Source organism: Clavelina lepadiformis, chromosome 3, assembly GCF_947623445.1.
Source record: "Clavelina lepadiformis chromosome 3, kaClaLepa1.1, whole genome shotgun sequence".
NCBI classification, from domain to species: domain Eukaryota; kingdom Metazoa; phylum Chordata; class Ascidiacea; order Aplousobranchia; family Clavelinidae; genus Clavelina; species Clavelina lepadiformis.
Window position 1 is genome coordinate 4,781,477 of NC_135242.1, and position 17,156 is coordinate 4,798,632.

At 39.2% G+C, this 17,156-nt stretch overlaps 1 protein-coding gene across 2 annotated transcripts in view; it reads right to left on the reverse strand.

The window, feature by feature from the left end:
• LOC143448243 (hemicentin-1-like) overlaps window positions 1–12,075 on the reverse strand; it is a 40,829-nt gene extending 28,754 nt beyond the window's left edge. For both annotated transcript variants that reach the window (XM_076947875.1, XM_076947874.1), the window contains exons 1-28: window positions 11,666–12,075; window positions 11,216–11,327; window positions 8,871–8,988; window positions 8,529–8,651; window positions 8,045–8,303; window positions 7,657–7,794; window positions 7,424–7,521; window positions 6,965–7,130; window positions 6,474–6,630; window positions 6,177–6,298; window positions 5,936–6,077; window positions 5,696–5,823; window positions 5,444–5,594; window positions 5,238–5,362; window positions 4,901–5,055; window positions 4,520–4,679; window positions 4,102–4,353; window positions 3,761–3,912; window positions 3,351–3,471; window positions 2,859–3,134; window positions 2,383–2,592; window positions 2,099–2,205; window positions 1,874–2,003; window positions 1,355–1,601; window positions 977–1,146; window positions 732–871; window positions 443–574; window positions 110–251 (exon numbers count right to left, since the gene is read on the reverse strand). In XM_076947875.1, the coding sequence (XP_076803990.1) occupies window positions 110–251; window positions 443–574; window positions 732–871; window positions 977–1,146; window positions 1,355–1,601; window positions 1,874–2,003; window positions 2,099–2,205; window positions 2,383–2,592; window positions 2,859–3,134; window positions 3,351–3,471; window positions 3,761–3,912; window positions 4,102–4,353; window positions 4,520–4,679; window positions 4,901–5,055; window positions 5,238–5,362; window positions 5,444–5,594; window positions 5,696–5,823; window positions 5,936–6,077; window positions 6,177–6,298; window positions 6,474–6,630; window positions 6,965–7,130; window positions 7,424–7,521; window positions 7,657–7,794; window positions 8,045–8,303; window positions 8,529–8,651; window positions 8,871–8,988; window positions 11,216–11,327; window positions 11,666–11,990 (4,558 nt within the window). In that variant the 5' untranslated portion in view covers window positions 11,991–12,075. The remainder of the gene's footprint in view (window positions 1–109; window positions 252–442; window positions 575–731; window positions 872–976; window positions 1,147–1,354; window positions 1,602–1,873; window positions 2,004–2,098; window positions 2,206–2,382; window positions 2,593–2,858; window positions 3,135–3,350; window positions 3,472–3,760; window positions 3,913–4,101; window positions 4,354–4,519; window positions 4,680–4,900; window positions 5,056–5,237; window positions 5,363–5,443; window positions 5,595–5,695; window positions 5,824–5,935; window positions 6,078–6,176; window positions 6,299–6,473; window positions 6,631–6,964; window positions 7,131–7,423; window positions 7,522–7,656; window positions 7,795–8,044; window positions 8,304–8,528; window positions 8,652–8,870; window positions 8,989–11,215; window positions 11,328–11,665) is intronic.
• Between the last annotated feature and the right edge of the window lie 5,081 nt (window positions 12,076–17,156).

Below are 17,156 nucleotides of genomic sequence, written 5' to 3' on the forward strand. Positions count from 1 at the left end.
ACAAAAATATTTGCTTTTGTAAAACAATACGCAGCACGAAACATTGCTTCACCATAACGATAAAGGATAATAATCACAAAATAACTATAATCTTCACAACAAACCTAACCTTTGTACCACTCAATATTTGGGAAAGGAATTCCATTGACAAAACAATTTAAATCAACGGAATCTTCTACGTTAACTGTGCGAACCGATACATCATCGCTATTATCAATGCTTGGCTTTCTATACACGTCTAACCGCACGTACTATAAGGAAAAAACAAAACGCGAGCAAATGAAATAGGTGGAAGAAATTTACCACATATCACAGATAAATAAGTAACATTACCTCAACTTCTTTGCGAGCTTACGGTAAAAAATACAGTAACACGTATACTTTACAGGCTGTACGTGATACAGATTACTTGTTGGAATAATAAAGTATGCAGCTTATTTACCTTTTCCGTCTGTCCAACTCTGTTTATCGCCATACATTTATAAAGCCCAGTGTCAGTAATCCTGGCTCCTACAATTTGGAAAATCCTGCCTCCGTCCAGGAAAGTGATGTGAGAGAACTCTTGAACAACAACCTGGAAGTAGTATCGCAAATTTTTGAAACGCTAAAAGTAAATTAATTAAAATAAATAAAAGAAGCTTCAAATATTTGAAGTTTGATACCGAAATCGCGTCCCAAAGTGAGCCAAGGCTCAATAAATACGGTATATAAGTAACGAACATCACCCTAACCTCATTTTGATCTTGTCCTTTGTACCAGGTGATAACTGGAGGAGGAACCGCATCCGCTTCGCAAGTGAGATCGATGTCTTCTCCTTCCAACACCCACAAACTCTCGATTGTTCCATTTCCTCCGACGATGTCCGGTCTCTCTGTCGAAAAAAGTGAAGATAAAATGTCGGATGCGATAACAGCCATTTAAGAACTTCACTGCTTGATACAAGTTTGGCAAGAAGTTCTTTATAGGTTAAAGCTACCGTAGACGACAACGTCGGTCTCAACTGTGACGATTCCTCTCTCGTTTTCTGCTTCACAAACGTACTTTCCGTTGTCTCTTTTCGTGACAACAAAAATCGTTAATGTTCCATCGTCTTCAATTCGGATGTTGGGATTTTCATCAGTAAGTTCATCTCCATTACGATACCACCTAAAATTGATATAACCGTCAGGGTTAGTTATAAATGTAGGATAGGAGTGGGTCATCTTCCTAAAAGACGACGGTTACCATAAAATTTCAACAATTTAAAATTTTTAGCCATGTTTGAACTAAAGAAGTTATATTTGTATTCTTGTGCCAAAGATGTTTGCACGTATAAACAAGTACTTATAATATTGTAAAAGCAACTATAGCCAACCTAATAGTGGGTTTCGGGTCCCCAGTAGCATTACAGGTTAACTTCAAGATTCCAGATTCGATTGGGTTTGCGTTGCATAGATTGTTCTTGGTGGTCGGAACACAAGACGGGTTGAAGATGGCAGGTCTCCGTTGTACATCTAAGGTCATGGATGAAATGTCTCTGCCGGCTGGGTTGACAGCAAGGCAAAAGTAGTCGTCGTCGTCAGTGAGTTGTGAGTTTTCAATTATTAACTCACTGGAGCCAGCTAAAATAATTTGGGACAATTTTATTTTGATTTTAAACGAACATATCATAACAAGGAATTTTAAAACATATCATACTAAGTGCGAAAGTTACAAAAACTAAATTAGCTGTAGTATACGTAAAGCAGTAACATTTTGCCGTAAGTTTGAGCTTTATAGTTCGTTTCGGTCACATCAAAACATCACAAGAATTACTGATTAGTAAAACAATGATTGATTATTCCGACCCTTTATCTTTTCTATAAGCATGTACAGCGTTCTCATATCAAGTTACCGCTGTTCCTGACGCGAAATCTGGGATCAAAATCTTCATCAATTTCAACCTCTCCTCTCTTCCAGGACAGGCCTGGAGTCGGAAGACCAGTCGCGTCACATGTCAAAGTCGCGGTCTCCGTCTCTAATACCTAGAAAGTTTTTTTTACATATCAACTGTACTTGGAAACACTTTTAAAGTACGTAGGAAATCAAGAAAGCATTTATACTCCAAGGCATCGTTTACTTTTATTGACGAAGGTCCGCGTCTGATGGAAGGCGGCACCAGAACGTCGAGATACATATCCCTTTGAACTGTACCGGCTATGTTGGTCGCAACACATGTATATCTACCTTTAATGTAGAAAGTATAATATTCATTATAGGGTAGATGACTATTGTCATCAAACCGTAGGCTACAACCTTCAAACAATGAATTCTGACCACATAAAAATCTTTGCCAATAAAGCAAATGAAACATCGACTGTAACTTGTGAACATACGTCATCAATCATCATTTTCCATTTTTACCTGCGTCAGACACAGCAGTAGAGGGTATGGTCAAGCGGCCATTAGTTCTAATGACCACGCCTGCCTCATTTCCGGTCAGTTGTTCGCCGTCTTTAGCCCAAGTGTAACTAGGTGGAGGGTCGCTGACCGTGACATGACACTCCAAGGTCACCGAATTCCCAACGACCACCGTGTACCGGTCAGGTGAATCATCTCCCACACGAGGTCGCACTAGAGTATTAATATTGCTGCTTAAATGCATACTATTCCATTGTAAACCGGTATACCTTTTTTCTCAGATCTTTTTAGTTGTTATCTGCGTTTTAAACCAAAAGAGAACACAGAAATGCTTTGATTAGAAAGAAAGCAAACATATTATGGAGTCTTCAAGCGGAATCATGGGTATTAAAACAATTGTGTAACTTATCATAAATACAACCTTACAGTAACACAGTTGTTACTTCGGAAAACGAAAAGACCTGGATTCAAAAACTTACAATAGACATCTAACTCGACGTCGATTGCGTCACTTCCGGCAGGATTGGTGGCAGTGCAAGTGTAACCTCCGCTATCGGTTGCGATTGGTGACGGGATGACCAACGAACCGTCCTCGGCTACTTGGTATTGGGGCAGGTTGTTCAGGGCGACGGAAAGTCCATCTTTCCGCCAAACCACTGTCGGGGCTGGATTGCCAATTGCGCTGCACGGAAGCGAGATCGAATTCTGTTCAATTGTGTGGTATCTATCCTGATCAGGGCTTATTCTGGATGGAACTGAAAAAGTGATCAATTGAAATTAAGAAATCATCTTCTTTTCTGGATGTTTTCACTTTTTCAGCGAAGTAACATCAAATCATCAATAATAGGTTACTTAAGAAAAAAGAAAACCAGCTGGTAATGGATTGTTTCAGTAGATGATCTACCAGTGTATAATGTTATACAGGTGTTTTCTTGATAAGTTAACAAGACTTCAGAACAAATAAAACTTACCCCAAACGTCCAGATCAACACCTTTTATGTCTTCACCGATGACATTAACAGCAGTACAAATGTAACTTCCTGCGTCGCCTGTTTCAGCTCGTTTGATTAAGATACTTCCAGCAACGTTTATCTAAAGCAAAGCGGTTCATGAACTTAGCAGTCTTAGAAATAGAACACCAGATATGATCACAAGTGAATATGTGAAATGTAACAAATAGTATAAAGGAAAAATCGATGTTCAACAGTCGACATAAAAAATAATTAATTAATCAATTTCAACAGTTAACATCGAATGCAAAAGAAAAATTTCTTGTCAAATGTCACCAGCTCCAGTTCTGCTATCAATGCTGTCTATGAAAATGTTTTACGTCGGTATCACGCGACAACTTAGACAATACAAAATGATAGATTTGTCACACCGATACTCTACTGTTCGTTGTCAGAGTGTCCAGTCCACGTGACCACTCTCGCGTTGGTAGGGGATTTCCCGCTATGATACGGCAAGGCACGGCGATTGGTTCGCCCACAATCACGTGACGACGCGGATTTCCCACGTCAATCTTTGGAGCAGCTAAGAAGACGAAAACTTATTTTATTTTAAACTAACTATAGTTAAATAATAAACTAACTAACCCTAATCCGTTACCACTGACTGAGGCTACCAAAAATCCATACATCAAAGGCGTACGTTGGTAAAAGCAGAAATATTACATAATATAAACTTGATGGAACATTCGTATCATGAAACACAAATACCCACCTGTCCCAGTCACTGTAATTTGAGCTGTTTCCGTCACAGTTCCAAATATATTTGTTGCCTCGCAGGTGTAGGATCCTTCATCGTCAAGGACAAGCTTGTTGAAGTGCAACCCGTTAGTTTCAGGGACTTGGTCGATACCATCGTTGAAAACGCTCTGCAGGTAATCGCTCCGACTTCGTGTTGAACCCTTGAACCATGTAACGCTTGGTGTGGGGTTTCCATCGGCAACACAAGGCAGAGTTGCGTCCAAACCTAAAATTGAAAACGTGGGTTGTTGTAGTCTCCGTATGGTGATGAAATTTAATTGTTGTACGTATTTGAACATATACGTTTTTGTGCATTAATCCACTCAATGTAGCAAAAATATGAAACAGCATCATTTTTATAGACATGAACGTGTTATTTAACGTAAACTGACCGATGTCCACGCCGATATTGACCGGTGGATCTGTAATTATTGGAAGCCAACCAACATCTAGGTTTATTTCGCCGTTGCTCCTTCCAGCACTGTTACGTGCTGTGCATAAATATTTCCCAGTATTAGACCTTGCCGCATTGAAAATCACCAAGCCTTCGTCCTGTATAAATAACATTAACACATGGATAAACAAAATGGAGGCTATTGTGGTAAGTTTAAAGAAATTGCAGGTCACGTTGGTTGGATACTGCGAAAGCTCAAGTGTACCTTTGAAAAATGGGTCACTTTTTCAATTATACTGACTCATTTCACTGCATTTGATAACATCCCAACGACTACAAGTATCAAACCTCATTTAATTGAACTGATATTTTAACTTACTGTAACTTCATAAAATTTCCCGGTGACTATTTCTCTTCCATCTTTTGTCCACTTAATCGCAGGCTTCGGGATGCCATTCGCAGAACAGCGCAATGTCGTTCTTGTATCTTCCAATACCAGCATTTCAGTTTCAGGTATGGCTACGACCGGTGCCTCTGCACGTGTCAAAAATCAAGCAAAGTTGAAAGCTAATCAAATAAAGGCTATCAGCGATTAAGGTGGGCCAAGTAATTTTGTTTCCCAAGATCGCACATAGTTATGAAAAACTTAAGCAATCGACACTTTTGGTTTAATATTGAAGTTTTAGTTGAGCTTTTCTGGTAAATCATCTGGTTACCTGTAAAGACCCAACGTACGGACGCAGAGTCCATCCCAGCCCTGTTAGTCGCTTTGCACGTGTACAACCCTTCGTCTTCTTGATGCGCATTTACGATTTCTATGTAACGACCATCTCTCGCAATCCTGAAAGTAAATATTATCAGCCGGTAATGGCGCCGTGAGCATTTCTTTATTGTAACAATTATGAGAAAATCTAACACATGCCTTATCTTCCCAATGTCAAGCAAATAGGTGGATCCTCTCAGCCATTCTATGGTTGGTTCCGGGAGGCCGGATGCAGTGCAGTCGATGTGAATGGTCCCTCCCAGTGAAAAAGTGGATCTGTCAGACGGTGAAATGGCGACTTCCGGTGGTCCTGAAAACAAAAAAATTATTTTTACAAATAGCGAAAATGTGACAGTCGCAACCATTTTTGCGAATTTGTGTTAATGCAAAGTAATTAAATAAATCACTTGCTTTGAACGATCAACCCAATGAAATCGGAGCTTTCACCGCCAATATTGACAGCTATGCACCGATAGGCTCCTTCGTCATCGGGCTCCGCTCTTTGGATCAGCAACGAACCGTTTCTAAGCTTTCTCACCCTGCAAGCCAACATCAAGCATTAACAATTTCTAATGAAGAGAAGATTGAAATGAATAATAAACGAAGACTGCGACAAAATTATGTAAAATTTTCCTTAATACAATTCTTTACCTATCTCTGTCAAGTGCAGCACCGTCCACTCTCGACCAGGTCAAAGTAAACTGGACGTTGCTTTCCACGTTGCAGGTTAAGACGACCTCATCACCGGGGACGACGGTAACATTTCCATTTGTTGTGATAAAAGGCGGTCTTTCTGCAATGAAATTTCAAAGAAGAAGTATAAGACCTCAAACGCCGTTATATTAAAAATCTACACCAAAACTAAAGTAGACGCATGTAAGCAGAAACGTGCCTTCTACGTCCAGAAAAGTTTCGCCGTAGTCATATCCTTTGGAGTTGTTCGCGAAGCATCTGTACATTCCTTCTGCTGCTTCCGTGACGTCGTCAATACGGTAATAATCATTAGTTGAATCTCTTCGATGAAATGTCATAAATTATTAACACGTCATACACGCTTTACGTTAGGAAGAAAGGAAAATCAGATCTCATAAAATCCTTAGAAATGTCGCAGTGATCCTAAGGGCAAGGCATTCTTGGCAACAGACTTGAGTTTATGTGTAAAGTGTTACCGCTGTAAAAGATCACTTACGTGTAATAATGCGGTTGGTGTAGGTCAATCCAAATACCGCGGACTTCTCTACTCCACTTCACATGGAAAGGAAGCAGACTTCCAACTTCGCATGGGATCTCCGCAGGAAAATCAAAATATCCGGGATGCGTGGATGGAACATTTACAATTGGAGCCTCTGATGAAGAATATAGCAAAGATGTTACGTCAGATTAATTTCCCAAGTGGTAGGTTAAAGTTGATTGGTGCTGTTTTTTTCTCAGACAGACAAGTCAATTTAAGTTAATTTATTATGGTTTGAAGTTTTATGTTGAAAAAAATCTTTCCAGTAAAATAGAAACTTGAATAACCACCACAAAAATATAAAATAATGACGTTTACACGAAAATTTTACAGCCACAAAAGCGTAATGATTCCAACATCAGTGGTTCAGAAAGGGTTAAACGTGCAGTGGTTTATGGAATGCCAACTTTTACGATGATTAATAGCAATGCTACGTCGAAAAAACACACCTGGAACAACATTAATGATGGCAGTTTTCGTCGCTCGTACAAAGCGGTAATCATCCATTGTTGATCCGTACACGGCCATGTAAAAGGGTTCATCAGGCGTAACAAAAGGCTCCACCGAGTACAGGTAAGGCTGATCTGGATCGCGTGGCGACGACAACCGCAATGTCTAAAAAACGTCGAGTGTCGCGACGATATCAATCGATGTGACTGTAATTTAGGCCTATTCGTGGGCAATGTAATACAAGTGTTACGTAGCATATATACCCTGCGTTACGTAGCATATATATACCCACAGCCCAACACATACACATATGCACACATATCAGATTTTTACAAGGAACATTTTTAATGTTAGGAAATTGCGCACAGATGATGACGTGGCCGTACGTCAACGCGCCCGCGAAAGCATTCTCTTGATGAGTGTTTTAATACAACTAGGTAGCACATGGTACTAAATACCCGCAAAACTCTTCCTGCAATGTCTAGAAGTCGAAGCGTTTTGAATCGTCCAGGTTGTTCAAGACCAGTTGCATTCAGCAGGACGTACGTATTTATACCTGATAAATGCTGTTATTAATTAAATGCCCATTTACCCTGTGACAAAAATTTAATCACAGAATCATGGCACACTTATGGATACGAAGAACTACCATTTTCCTGATTAACAAGATATGTAGCACAAAATCTATTACCTGCAACAGGTTGAAATTCGGTTTCAGTCCAATTAAAAGTTGGTTTTCTGGAGAATCTAGCCTGAAAATCTAGTGTGCTGAGGCCGGTTACACGAAGACTGTGCTCCCCGTCGCTTTCTGTTGTTAACGTCCACGTTCCTGCAAAAAATGTGAAAATTTTTTTTAAAACCAAGCGTGAATATTTTCAAAAGACTAACCAGACGTATCCTTCCAATGCAGTTTAATTTAGAAAATCTTTCTGGTGTGTCTACCATTTAGGTCTAACTTATTGCATTATAGTAGTTGTAGAGGATATTTCAGGTTATAATGGAACAGAACATTTGGCAAATGCATTAGAATTAACAAACCCCATTAGTTACAAGTGAGTAGGAGAAAAATGGAGACTAACCTGGTTTAGGTTCTTTAATAGTAACTATCAGGACTTTTTCAAGATTCAACAACGTCTCCAACACATTCGCTTCAGTGGCAGGTATTCCATCTGGGTCAACAATGGTCAGAGTGCGACCTGGCCCGCTTAGAGAGATCGTGACCTCTTGTAACTCGGGGTCAAAGGGTATCTTCCATTCGTGTTCGCCGAGTTGATCGTGGTCTGTGGCCAGAAGGACGACCTTATGCGCTTGCACGGAAACTTCGATGAATTTCACAACCTAATATAACGTATTGCAAAAAATATCATTCCACAAATTATGTTTGAAGTGATTGCAAACATATTACTGTCCAATAATTAGACAAATCTTGACATAACAGTCCATTTAAAAGGGACACATAAACAAACCAAACACTAAAAAGCAGCTAAATCGCTTTCAATTACGTGTAAAGAGGCCATAGCCTGCATATCAGGTATTCATAGAATATCAAGAACTAAAATCTACCTCTGAGACATCATCTTTAGTGATGAGGAACACCTGACCTGAACTGGTGGCTGCGATTCTTTCATAGGCTTGGTAACCCACGTGATCTTGATCATCGCAGTCTCCAGTCAGCACAAACACAACCTACGTAGAAGTACAAGAATGTGTAAGCGCTAACTACTCACGTCTCGTAAAATGTTTTGTCTAAGTAATCTAAAACATTCAAAAAACCTGAAAAATAAGAAACATAAGCTACACTGATTTTGATTACTGGGGTCCTTCCCAAGCAACAAGCCATATGTTTTGCAAGGTTTGCATCACTATGATAGATGCACTTTGATAAAGCCACTCTACTTATAGTACCTGGCTCTGCTTTCTTTGAATGATCTGCAGAATCTCTGGCAACTGATGGTAATCTTTGGATCGTGCATCGGTGAAAACGTAAATGAAGGAGCCAGGAAGAGACAGAAGCAGCGCCTCTCTGAAGTTTTGTTAAAATTATATCATTATGTAAAATCATTTTTGTACACAAAGTAACCAGCAAACCTAGAAAAAATTTGCAATTTTAAACCAATCAGCGATATTGCTCGCCAAATCACTCGTTCTGCTGCCCAATAAAATCGTTATAAATAAAGTTTAATATTTCTGCTTGCACATAAATTTCAGATTTTAAGAGAAAAAAAACAGTCTTCATTTTGTGTTGGACTGTACTGTATTATGCTATACTCAAAACTACAACCGCTTTCCTGATCTGCAAAACCGGCGAAGGATATGTTTTCTACGAATGCATTGTTTTAAAGTGAGGAGCAAGTCCAAAAACAGGTTGATCTTATATGAAACCACACTTTCAACTGAACATTCTGGTAAAATATTTTTTGACAAATAATTCGTGGTTAGGTAGTTATCGGCAAAAGAAAATCGCAAAAAGTCTCAGTTTTCGGCCTTCATTGTAACGTAGATCAAGGCTCTTGTTATGTTATAGTTTATATATTAACACAGTCGCACGACAACATGCTGCTGCTGTTGCTTTCCACGCGCGGTAGTCAACTGAAGTCAATTGCGTCGGTCATAGGAGTTTATGTCCAATTAAGCGTCAGTTGAAGAAATTAGCAACGGGAAGCATTGCAATTGATTAAATTACGATTGTTTTGAACATAAAAAATTCGGTAGCCGTGAAAAATGAAAAATGCATTTGCGTCCGTGAAGTTACGGTATCCTTTGGGCCGCATAGGCTACCTGTCAAACCAGTATTGTACTGGTTGCCGTTTTTAGGCTATAGGCTGTTTGCTATCAAGCTATTGCCAGTTAGAGCAAACTATACAGCTGCAACTAGTAGATACGTGATATACAGTATGGATTGCAAAATGAATGAATTTGCGAATGTTGTCTTTAATTACCTATGACATCACAACAGCCTTGATCTACGTCACAATTAAGGCCAATTATGCGATTTTTATTTGCTTATAATTACCTAACCAAGAATTATTTTTCAAAACTACAGTATTTTACTAGAGTAATCAGTGAGCAGTGTTCTTTCATATAAGATCAACATGGTTTTGGACTCGCCCCTTAAGCGTAGATACACTGACACTCTGCCAAAAGAATTTCAGGAATTTAGGAAAGGATGTGTATCATCTTAAGCCTGACCAATTAGAGCGTTTACAACAACTGGTTGCGTAACTTATGCGTTTCAGGCTAAGTACAGTATTTACATGAAAGTCAGTATCAGTAGCCTAGGGCTATCTTAGCAATATAAAACTGAGCATAAAACCTAGTAGATATACAGTAAATTATACTGTTCGATTTGCATTTAACGGTGCAAAGCATTGCTGTTGACCAACTTTGAAAATAGCATTATGCTACATTCCGTTGGGCACCATTACGTCACAATTTGCTAATGCTTGTCCGATCGTCACACAATTCCAAGACGTGCCAGCTAGACTATTTGTGGTGATTATGACTCATATTGAAAAAGCTTGTTATGGTAAATCAATTAATTTTATTTTTTTTTCTTTAAATTATTTTGACTTAATATCGACAATCACTCTGTGCATGAATCACCAAAAGCCGCAATTGCTAGCGTTTGTTACCTGTTTGAAGTTAACATTGCTTGTTGCATTTTACGTAGTTATGCAATATTGACGTTTGTTATTCCTGTACGTTAAGCAGAACCGAGGAAGTTTTTGTAGCAAACTACGTGAACGATTTGCCGGACTAGAATGTATTATTATATGGTAAAAGACGGATGATTCATTCACTGCTGTAAATTCTATTGTTTGCACCAATTAATTTTTGCCAATTAAGAACGCTTACTGTAGCTGTCAAAAATGAAAAAGGTTTCATGCAGTTTTGCGCCCCGCTATGCACTAACCGAACCAAGCAAATCACAAAACATGCCAAAGAGTTTGAAAAGCTAGTCATACAGTATGTGGTCATCTTTAAGTTATCAAAACTACAAAGCCATATTTAATGATCATTGTGACGTGTTATAATCACTAAACGTCAAACAGGAACAACCATGGGAACTAGCATCACAAAACAGGCAAGGTGTCCAGCTACACCCATGCGTAATATTGATACATACGCTATTTCAAATAACGGCCATTTTGAAAAACAATAAACAGGTCATAAAGTATTTCCTTTGCAATTAAACGAGTGAATATACAGGTGTAAGAACAATTTCGTAGTCTACAGCATGTAGTACTTACCTGATTGCGGTCACGCTCATTTCTGGGCAATCCCCGCCCCCCTGTACCCACAAGTCCTTTAACGCTCGCTGAAAAGTCTCTGGATTGGTAGTTACGATTGTGGGGCCGACCACTAAATAAACATTGCCAGGTTATAACGACGATGTCAAACTGAGTTTCATTTTCCATGTAACAAGCGCAAGAAGGGACTTGCTAAAGCTTCTACACTTCCCAACTTATGGGCTGTTCAAAGCGTGTCATGCAAATCTGTGAATGGACTCAACTACTATTTTAGTTTAATAATGTAACAAAAACAGACAACACTTGAAGATCCCCGTGTAGCGTCGCCTCAGATTATTCTGTTTTCAAGTTCAAGCAGCGTTGACATTTGGACACGACTGGCTTTTAAAATGAGCCCGATCAATAAAACAGGCAACGAAGTAGGCTACATATTTGCTTTTAAAACCATACCTGGGTCGTGGAAAGGGATCAAAATGTAATTGTGCAGGGGTTTCTCCTGTCTCTTCAAAGTCGTGTCTAAGATCTGCTTGGCACCGGCAGTGACTTGCTTTAAGTCATCCCACATGGAACCAGTGACATCAAAAACAAATGCCAGCGACGATGAACCCGGAATAACTTGACCCGAATCAGCGCTGTATGTGTCGCCGGTAATGTTACCAGTGATAGTTCCTCGAGTATCCTCTTCATCGTCTAGGCGTGAGCTTCGCTGCGAGCTACAAAACGTCTTTGCGACAGTTAACATTACAAATACTTCTAAAATTGTCCTCCACGCCATGTTGAAAGCGCTGGTTACTTTCCTGCTTTCAAAGAGAAATCCAGAGCATTCGAAACTCTGCAATTTACACTTCCAGAATATACTCTAACCTGCGTGTGTGTATTAAAATTGCATTATACTTCAGATTAAAGCTATTTAACGAGTATTTCAAAACTTTATCAGCGTAAAACTGCTGACATGACCTGATTAGCTAGTTTGTTATTTAGCAAATTATGACTGTTCTTTCCGACTGAAACGGGAATCTTTTCACTAACTCTACCAGTTGAGGCTACTGTGTAAAATGCGTGACTAACTCTTCATTTGATATTTTATTCGTCTCCAGTTCACTTTTATTATGACATAAATGCAACTTCTTTGAAGTGGTTTTAAACTCAAAACATTCATCAACTAGTTTGCCAAAGTCTTATCAACTTCAAGAGGCCCCGGAAACCAATTTTGCTTTGCAAAACTTTTCCCTGGCAGAAAAACAGGTCCAAATAGCAGCTATAAATTTGTTTTTAAACGCGGGAACACCGATCCTGACTCGATTGACGTGAAACAAGGCCGCGCGAATTGTTTGTTTGCTAACTTCGCTTTGTGCAAGTTTGCGGTTGAATGTAACGCAGAAGTGTAGCGCCTTCAAGCAAACAAAGCCTTATTTCCGTCAACAGAATCCAAGCAACCTTGAAAACGTTTGCTTAGGACTCCCACGGAGTGTGATTGATGCCTAAACGAGCGAGCCTAATTGGCCATGAAAGCTTCAAAGCTCTAAGATTGGTTAAAGCAAAACGTTTAGCAACATGGGGAGTCTGACCCGGTCATTAGAAACCATCGACTTTGCACATCTGTTAGAAAATTGACGCCGCTGGACACTTCTCACATCAACGAACATCTTTGAGGAAACTATGTTGTCGTAGAAGTAGTCATTTGTCGCTACTACAAGAAAATTGTGTGGTGCTTCGAAAACGACGATTACATGTAATGCGGAAGTTGACAATGTAAATGACATCATCCTTTCACGCTTGAAAACAACAATGGAGAACAAAGCGTGTTTTACGTCTACAATTAATAGGATCATTGCGCTGTGGCATACAGAGATTTAGGTTGTTCCGTTGTTATTAAACTTTGTTTGATTAAAAGACGTTAAGTTTTAATGACTGCGGACAACAATCAGCATCAACTTCCTCAACCACGCATTCAGGTTGCTGTCCTACCTCTTCCATTATTCGCTTAGGGCTTAGGCCTACTCTTTCGTCTGTCAATATTTTCCAAAACAGTCTTATATTTCTTCAAGACAGGATTGCCGTGCGCTATTGGCGACGTTCATGCCAATTTCATCTGGTAACTTATGCAGGTTTTCAAAAATCCTTATAAAAGCCGGGAGTTTTGCCGCACTTCCTGTGTCTGGAGTGTGCCGGTGTGCATCAAAGCTCCACAATGCGCACAAACATTCACGCGCGACTCTGTTTTTGGGAAGGTGTCATCACATGCGCCACGTACAGGCACACAAACGCTTAATACTGCTTATTTGCAACAAAGCTAGGGCACATTGCCAAAACGACTGTTTACATGGTTCGTTTGGGATGGACGGACTGAATTGAATTATAACAACAGGTTTTCATACATTTCATTTTGCAGCAATTCTGTCATATGTTCTAGCGTATTTTGATTCTACATCGGTTGAACGCTGCAGAGTTTGAAGTGTAATATGCATGTTTAAAAGTTTAAAGCCAGAAGTGCAATATGTCAATTAAATATACAAAAAGTTGTTAGGCTACGAGACATTATCGTTAAATACGTTTTCAAGGTTTACTTCCAGGCCTCACGTATAGGCTACTTTTACAATTACTAAATTTCATTAGCAAACGTTTTCAGCATAGAGTTTTACATTTCTCATGAAGCCCTTAACTGTTAAACAAAAACTGCTTACGTCACACTCGCTTGTTACGGTTTTCTTGTAATGTAAGCCAAAGTCTGGACGTTGACAAGTTAGACAAAATAGTGATATTCCAGCGAAAGGAAACCCACGATCATGGAAACTACGCCAATCAGTTTATCGTTTTCAACAAAACCTGGCCAGCAAATAAAATAAGCATGGTGGGGGATGAACTTGTTACGGCGTTAACATGTGCTAGCTTTTAGATGAAGCTTGGGTGTATTAAATTGGCCTGTGTACAGAGTCTGTTGTACAGACTAAACTTCAATTAATATGTGTTACAAATCGCGTGATTTGCATTTTCAATATCTATTTTACTTCACCACGCCCTATATTGATAAGCTGGACACCTAGCGGTCGACTTAAGTCATGACTTCTGGTGTCAAACCAGTTTAGTTGGCTAAGCTTGCTGTTTCAATGAAAAATGAACGACAGAACAGAAGATTCGAACGAAGGCACTTTGATGTCCAATTGCAAATTCTGGATTTTGACGCAGAAATTGCGTTTGGACAATCACAAAGCCAACGCCATGATATGCAATTGTCATTTCGCAAACGAATTAAACGGCACATGAATTAGATTATTAGAATATCACTCACCAAACAAAAGAAGTTGCAAGTAATTACACAGGAGGCTCAAAACTGAGACACACAGCTAACTAAATCGTCAACGCTAAGTGCGATTACAAAACGTTACAACCCATTGTCGATAACGCCGGGAATGCTGCCATGTTAACTGCTAGTGCTGACAGGTGAGGTTCAAATATATCACTGGAATATTTTGCCTATGTACCTTTACGGTTTTTAGTATTCTTCGATGTTTCTTGAGATTACAGTAGCCAACATGGAACTGCGACATCCCTTTCACAGAAAGGACATCAAACAACTAAACACTTGCAAACAATGCCGGCTTAAATAAGCGACCGGTCAGTAAAAACTCGATGCATCTTTGCCAGTCCTGCTGTAAAATGAATGACCTAAAACAATCATATTAAGTCGTTCTTTCTGTTTCTTTATTGCTTGTTCATTATATTTTGGTTGCCGGTTTAGCTATCTGTAGTTTTTCTTATGTCCTGCTCTCTACTGCAACTTCAGTGCCATATAAATCAACCAATAAACTTCTTTGGACAAAATCTCTTACGACCAAGCACGATTGGAGGCTCACAGCGGGATATCGGACGTTGCTATTCATGGGCAGCGCTAAGCTCATTTTAATTCCATTCAACGCGTTTCGTCATAAAAGCCGATGGTGACAATCTCTTTGTTCCAATGATGAACATAGCTCGGTAGGAGGATTTTTTTCCGGTCAACAGTCTCGTCCGTTGATGCGCTGGGAACTGGGTTGTCACGACGCCGCTGGTCAAAAGGGGAGTTTGTTGCCTAAAACAATAACTTTGTCCAGGGGGCGATCAAACTGTCGTCATCCATCACTTGGGCAATAAAACAGATTTTCCCGACTAGCGAATGCCCTTATGATTTGGAAATCGTAAAATATCCGGCGACCCACTGCGTTGCCAGAAACTCCCCTATTTAGACCATAATAATCTATTTTAAGGGTGCCTTGTATGATGTAACTTCACAGAAAGTAGACTTGTTTATCTTTCTAGGCAGCTATGTTGTCAATGTAGAGAATGGTGAGCCCAAATGAGTTTACTTGAATTCTTAAGCCCTTATGGCGAGAGGAATTTGTGTGCATCAGTTGTACCTTTGTACTCACATGGCATTTCGCGCCGAGTAAACTCCAGGGAATTGCATAACTGTTAACTGACGAATCAAATTTATTGGAATTCTTTTGTGCACAATTTTGCGAACCTAAGTTTTTTATTTAAACCCGTTTATCAAACCTCAACCGAAATGAGGTTTATGGATTTTTCTGTACCTTTGTAAAGACTTGGAAATGCAAAACGTATTCATTTATCAGAGAATACATGTCAGGCATATGCGAAGCGGCACCGTTTCATCTCCATTCCATAATCGAATTTTGCGCGATTTAATTGACGTCCGAAAGAGGGATGTGGAAATAGGGCAATCGCTGTTTTTGAAATTAATTTTCATTTTGGCCTCATTTTAAAGGAAATCAGCGCTCATTATTTCTACGCATCAAACATAGTTTTAATGTTTTCTATTCCGTTTGTTAATAAGTGTGTCCGGCGTAATATCTACGGATGGTTGAAACTGTAGGTTTAATTTAATTGAAAAGAACTATTTTTGCGCAGTCAGGCATTTAGCAAAAAAGAACTTAAAAAAACCCGCAGAGATGAATGACGTTTCATTTGGTGCAAAAAGCATTATTTATAAAGCATAGCGTTTAAATAGCGCAAAATATGTCCCACATCTGATATTTTTTATTGTGGTTTCAAAATTCCATGCGTTAGCTTTATTAAAAACAGCAGAAGCAATTAAAAGAAACGTATGGCAATAATTACAAGTCTCGATCGGATTGATTGAGCTTTCACTGCGGGGCTTCGCAACGGGAAATCAGGTCAACAACGCCGCTGTAAAGCCTGAAAAAGCCGATCAATTGAAAACCTCGTTTATTAAACAAAACTGGCCACTTTAATTCAAATAAACGTTTTTACCAGTAGGCTTGATGAAAAAAGAGTTTAACCAATAGGCTTACGTAACTGGAATTTAGCCTGCTACAGAAGTGAATTTTCACCATGATGAAATTGCTGCTGGGTGAGCTTATTTTGAACACGAAGTGCTGCGAAACCTACCAGATATTTTAAACCTACCACTTATTTTAAAACGTTGACCCAAACTAGAATGATAAAAGCTTAACGAAGTCGGTCATATAAAGTACCACTTCTGCAAGTCTTTTAGCAAATATTGCAATGTAACTTCTGTTAAGCAAGGTCACTCAATACAATCCAATTTAATGGCAATTTAAGTAATACTGAGTTGCTTATTACTTTAACTTTTGTGCCAAACACGAAAGTCTTATTTTGTGCAACGTGAAGCAACCTTGGTGGAACAACATGAATAATAGCTGTGTTTTGTGACGTTTCTCGGCATCCATCTAGCGGTGAAATAAAACCGAAGCATCGTAGATTTTGATGAACCGTGTAAAGTTAGTAACCCATAACAACACGTAAACACAAGGTTATTTATTTACTTCTTTGTAGAAAAAAGTCGTTTATCGTCAACGCCGGCTATTCATCTTTAACCAATAAAACACGTCATTAGTATTCCTTCAACAAGACTTAAATCGCAAAAAAGTGCTTAATATTGTGGGAGCTTGGTCAAAACTGA